At 43.8% G+C, this 6000-nt stretch overlaps 1 protein-coding gene across 2 annotated transcripts in view; it reads left to right on the top strand.

Moving 5' to 3' along the window:
* The window catches only part of LOC115188724 (dystrophin-like), a 109065-nt gene that overhangs the window by 16813 nt on the left and 86252 nt on the right, over window positions 1–6000 (top strand). For both annotated transcript variants that reach the window (XM_029747476.1, XM_029747475.1), the window contains exons 9-13: window positions 906–1076; window positions 1321–1446; window positions 2966–3100; window positions 3315–3467; window positions 4854–5024. In XM_029747476.1, coding sequence (XP_029603336.1) covers window positions 906–1076; window positions 1321–1446; window positions 2966–3100; window positions 3315–3467; window positions 4854–5024 — 756 coding nt within the window. The remainder of the gene's footprint in view (window positions 1–905; window positions 1077–1320; window positions 1447–2965; window positions 3101–3314; window positions 3468–4853; window positions 5025–6000) is intronic.

The following is a 6000-nucleotide window of genomic DNA, read 5'->3' as shown; positions in this document are numbered from 1 at the left end:
GTGTATAATGATGGTGTGTCTATGTGTGTATAATGATGGTGTGTCTATGTGTGTATAATGATGGTGTGTCTATATGTGTATAATGATGGTGTGTCTATGTGTGTATAATGATGGTGTGTCTATGTGTGTATAATGACGGTGTGTCTATGTGTGTATAATGAGGGTGTGTCTATGTGTGTATATTGATGGTGTGTCTATATGTGTATAATGATGGTGGTTTCTATGTGTGTATAATGACAGTGTGTCTATGTGTGTATAATGATGGTGTGTCTATGTGTGTATAATGATGGTGTGTCTATGTGTGTATATTGATGGTGTGTCTATATGTGTATAATGATGGTGGTTTCTATGTGTGTATAATGACGGTGTGTCTATGTGTGTATAATGATGGTGTGTCTATGTGTGTATATTGATGGTGTGTCTATGTGTGTATAATGATGGTGTGTCTATGTGTGTATAATGATGGTGTGTTTGTGTGTATAATGATGGTGTGTCTATATGTGTATAATGATGGTGTGTCTATGTGTGTATAATGATGGTGTGTTTATATGTGTGTATAATGATGGTGTGTTTATGTGTGTATAATGATGGTGTGTTTATATGTGTGTATAATGATGGTGTGTTTATGTGTGTATAATGATGGTGTGTTTATGTGTATATATTGATGGTGTGTTTATGTGTGTATAATGATGGTGTGTCTATGTGTGTATATTGATGGTGTGTCTATGTGTGTATAATGATGGTGTGTATGTGTGTATATTGATGGTGTGTCTATGTGTGTATATTGATGGTGTGTCTATGTGTGTATATTGATGGTGTGTCTATGTGTGTATAATGATGGTGTGTCTATGTGTGTATAATGATGGTGTGTTTATATGTGTGTATAATGATGGTGTGTTTCTCAGGGTCTGCGTGGGGACTTGGAGGTGATGCATGGTAAGGTGGAGGCGGTGAGGGTGCTAGGCCAGGGTCTGATGGGTACTCGTGGGGAACACTGCCAGGCACAGCTGGGGCCCAAACTGGAAAAGCTCAACCAGCGTTTTGACAGCATCGCACAGCGCATCACTGCAGGACAGGTACTGACCTCCTACCCTCTAACAAAGCCATTTCATCGCAAAACCAAGAGAGCCTCATGAATTCAGGGCCTTTTGAAAACATCTCTCTCTACCCTCTACTGTCCTGTGTGTTTATATGACAACAAGAGATCCTCCACAAACAAGGTTCTCAAATGGAGAAATATCTTAGGCCATGATAGACAAAAGTGCAAAGGTTACATGATTGTGTGTGTGTGTGTGTGTGTGTGTGTGTGTGTGTGTGTAGGCGGCGGCATCAGCGGTGGAGGTGGAGCAGTTCCATAGTGAAGCTAAGATCTGGCTGGACCTGCTGGAGGAAGAAGAGAAACAGGGAGAGAACCTCAAGGAGGAAGATTTCACAGGACAGGATGGGGTAACACACACGCTTCTATTCTGTTCTATTCTATTCTGTTCTATTCTGTTCTGTTCTATTCTGTTCTATTCTGTTCTATTCTGGTCTATTCTATTCTGTTATATTCTATTCTGTTATATTCTGTTCTGTTCTATTCTGTTCTATTCTGTTCTATTCTATTCTGTTCTATTCTGTTCTATTCTATTCTGTTCTGTTCTATTCTGTTATATTCTATTCTCTTCTATTCTGTTCTATTCTGGTCTATTCTATTCTGTTATATTCTATTCTGTTATATTCTGTTCTGTTCTATTCTGTTCTATTCTATTCTGTTCTATTCTATTCTGTTATATTCTATTCTGTTCTGTTCTATTCTGTTATATTCTATTCTCTTCTATTCTGTTCTATTCTGTTCTATTCTGGTCTATTCTGTTCTATTCTGGTCTATTCTATTCTGTTATATTCTATTCTGTTCTATTCTGTTCTATTCTGTTATATTCTATTCTGTTATATTCTATTCTATTCTGTTCTGTTCTATTCTGTTATATTCTATTCTATTCTGTTCTATTCTATTCTGTTATATTCTATTCTGTTCTATTCTGTTCTATTCTGTTCTATTCTATTCTGTTATATTCTATTCTGTTCTATTATGTTCTATTCTGTTCTATTCTGTTCTATTCTATTCTGTTATATTCTATTCTATTCTGTTCTGTTCTATTCTGTTATATTCTATTCTATTCTGTTCTATTCTGTTCTATTCTATTCTGTTCTATTCTGTTCTATTCTGTTCTATTCTGTTCTATTCTGTTCTATTCTATTCTGTTCTATTCTATTCTATTTCTGTTCTTTCATTCAAGTAACATCTACATATCTCTCTTTCTCTTCTCCTCTCTCTCTCTCTCTTTCGCTCTTTCTCTCTCTCTCCCCTCCTCTATCTCTCTCTCCCCATCTCTCTTTCTCTCTCTCACCCTCTCTCTCCCCCATCTCACTCTCTCTCCACCATCTCTCGCTCTCCCAATCTCTCTCCCCATCTCTCTCTCTCCCCCATCTCTCTCTCTCCCCCCATCTCTCTCTCTCTCCCCATCTCTCTCTCTCACACACACACTCTCTCTCTCCCCCATCTCGCTCTCTCTCTTTCTCTCTCACACACATTCTCTTCCCCTCTCTCTCTCCCCATCTCTCTCTCTCCCCCTTCTCTCCCCATCTCTCTCTCTGTTTCTTCTCTCTCCCCCCTTCTCTCTCCCCCATCTCTCTCTCCTTCTCTCTCTCCCCCTGATCTCTCTCCCCCATCTCTCTCTCTCTGTTTCTTCTCTCTCCCCCCTTCTCTCTTCCCCATCTCTCTCTCTTCCCCCATCTCTCTCTCTCTCTCCTTCTCTCTTTCTCCCCCTGATCTCTCTCCCCCCTTCTTTCTCCCCCATCTCTCTCTCCTTCTCTCTCTCCCCCTGATCTCTGTCCCCCATCTCTCTCTCTCTGTTTCTTCTCTCTCCCCCCTTCTCTCTTCCCCCATCTCTCTCTCTCTCTCTGGCTCTTGTCTTTGTTGTAGAACTGTGAGGAGGGGGCAGTGAAGGAGCTGCTGCTGAAAGGACAGAAGCTACAGAGGAGAGTTCCAGACCTGGACAAGAAAGAACAGATCAGAATCAAACACAATCAGCTCAACACTAAATACAACACTGTCATGGTGCAGTATACAGTCTTGGAATAATGACAACATTGAGAAAAATATCATTTTGTACCATTCTATCATTAGTTCACCTGGTGGTGTGTGTGTGTGTGTGTGTGTGTGTGTGTGTGTGTGTGTGTGTGTGTGTGTGTGTGTGTGTGTGTGTGTGTGTGTGTGTGTGTGTGTGTGTGTGTGTGTGTGTGTGTGTGTGTGTGTGTGTGTGTGTGTGTAGGACCTGCGTGGTGTGAGGAGGAGGAAGGCCCTGGCGATAGCCCCCCAGTGGTACCAGTACCGTAGGAAGACTGATGACCTTCTCCAGTGGCTGGACGACATTGAGAGGAGCGTGGCTGAACTACCTGATCCAGCACAGGAACAGAGGGTTAAGGTGAAACCCTGTCTCTTCCTGTCTCTTCCTGTCTCTATATCTGTCTCTCCCTTTATATCTCACTCTGATCTAACTGTCTGTCTCTCTCTTCTCCTCTCTTTCTGTCTCTCTCTTCTCCTCTGTTTATGTCCCTCTTCTCTCTTTCTGTCTCTTTTCTCCTCTCGTTCTGTCTCTCCTCTTCTCCTCTGTTTATGTCTCTCTTCTCTCTTTCTGTCTCCCTTCTCCTCTCTTTTTAAATATGTATTTCTCTGAGTGTAATCTGACAGTGTGTGTGTGTGTGTCTTTGTTTCAGGTGATCAAAATGACATTCCGCTAAACTGAACTCCTCTTGAGAGTCACCTGTCATTCTCACCTGTACCTGAAACTACCAGCACTAGATATCTGTCTGTCTGTCTTCCAGTCTGTCTTTCTGTCTCTCTGTCTTCCAGTCTGTCTGTCTGTCTCTTTGTCTTCCAGTCTGTCTTTCTGTCTCTTTGTCTTCCAGTCTGTCTGTCTGTCTCTCTGTCTTCCAGTCTGTCTTTCTGCCTGTCCGCTCATTTCACCGCTTCTTTTCTGCTCTGCCCTCTAAGGGAGGGGTTCTGCCCTGCCCTCTAAGGGAGGGGTTTTCTGCCCTGCCCTCTAAGGGAGGGGTTTTCTGCTCTGCCCTCTAAGGGAGGGGTTCTGCCCTGCCCTCTAAGGGAGGGGTTTTCTGCTCTGCCCTCTAAGGGAGGGGTTTTCTGCCCTGCCCTCTAAGGGAGGGGTTTTCTGCCCTGCCCTCTAAGGGAGGGGTTTTCTGCCCTGCCCTCTAAGGGAGGGGTTTTCTGCTCTGCCCTCTAAGGGAGGGGTTCTGCCCTGCCCTCTAAGGGAGGGGTTTTCCACATGTATTAAAGTCTATACCAGAAGAAGCCAGACAGACTTTTATTGTGAATCTTCTCTCTCTTCATTTCCCTGATCTAATAAAACGGGCCTTTTATTGTGAATCTTCTCTCTCTTCATTTCCCTGATCTAACTGGAAAGAGTAGATTGTTTCTCCTCTTTCTGGGGAGAATGATCCTGAATGATCCTGAATGATCCTGAATGATCCTGAATGATCACTGCCCTGTGTGGAAGAGTTTGTGTCCTCCTTATGTGTGTGAGTGAGATCTCTCCCCTGTGTGTCTGGTTGCTGATTGGTTTCTCCCATGTATGGCTGGTCTGCTAACTGGGTTTTCTCCAAGGTGTGTGGGTGTGTGTGTGTGTGTGTGTGTGTGTGTGTGTGTGTGTGTGTGTGTGTGTGTGTGTGTGTGTGTGTGTGTGTGTGTGTGTGTGTGTGTGTGTGTGTGTGTGTGTGTGTGTGTGTGTGTGTGTGTGTGTGTGACTGGTTTTCCCCCTGGGTGTGACTCTGGCTGGTTTTGTCCCGTCCACTAGGAGATTGGCTCAGAGTTCGATGAGAAGAGTGAGGATCTGAAAGAGGTGCAGGGATTGGCCAAAGAGCTGTCAGACGCAGGGGCGACCTCGCTGGTGCAGCCCCGCCTCCTCCAGCTCAACACACGCTGGCAGGAGGTGGAGGCTAAATTCACCCCCTACCGCCGACAAAGTGTGAGTTTCCCCTCCCCGTGCCAATCTGCCCCGTGCCAACTTGTCCCGTGTCAACCAGGGTTGGGTTCAATTCCATTTAAATCCTGTTGAATTCAGGAAGTACACTGAAATTCCAATTCTCTTCAATGCTTTTCAATGAGGAACATTTGGAATTAGAATTTGGTTTACTTTCTCAATTGACTGGAATTGTTTGCATTCCCTGGTGCCAACTTACCCCTGCCCGCTAGCTAGTAGGAACCAGCTACTAACTATAACCTGCTGCCTCTAACCAGTAGGTTAACCGTGGGATTGAGCTGTCAGTGAAGCCACTAATCCATTCATCAAATAGGAAAGACAAATATCAATTGAGTAATATCAGTCAGTGAATATCAATATCAAACATGAAATAAAGGGCTCCTGAATGAGTGTGATGCCAGACGTTGATATGATGTAGTTGACCTGTCTATTCTAGTCCAGTCAGATAGCAGGTATATTCTAGTCCAGTCAGACAGCAGGTATATTCTAGTCCAGTCAGACAGCAGGTATATCCTAGTCCAGTCAGACAGCAGGTATATTCTAGTCCAGTCAGACAGCAGGTATATTCTAGTCCAGTCAGACAGCAGGTATATTCTAGTCCAGTCAGACAGCAGGTATATTCTAGTCCAGTCAGACAGCAGGTATATTCTAGTCCAGTCAGACAGCAGGTATATCCTAGTCCAGTCAGACAGCAGGTATATTCTAGTCCAGTCAGACAGCAGGTATATTCTAGTCCAGTCAGACAGCAGGTATATTCTAGTCTAGTCAGACAGCAGGTATATTCTAGTCCAGTCAGATAGAAGGTATATTCTAGTCCAGTCAGATAGCAGGTATATTCTAGTCCAGTCAGACAGCAGGTCTATTCTAGTCCAGTCAGATAGCAGGTCTATTCTAGTCCAGTCAGACAGCAGGTATATTCTAGTCCAGTCAGACAGCAGGTATATTCTAGTCCAGTCAGACA

The sequence above is a fragment of the Salmo trutta genome, unplaced genomic scaffold (genome assembly GCF_901001165.1).
Source record: "Salmo trutta unplaced genomic scaffold, fSalTru1.1, whole genome shotgun sequence".
Classification (NCBI taxonomy): Eukaryota; Metazoa; Chordata; class Actinopteri; order Salmoniformes; family Salmonidae; genus Salmo; species Salmo trutta.
The sequence above is the reverse complement of the archived record's forward strand: the minus strand, read 5'-3'. Positions and strand labels throughout refer to the sequence as shown.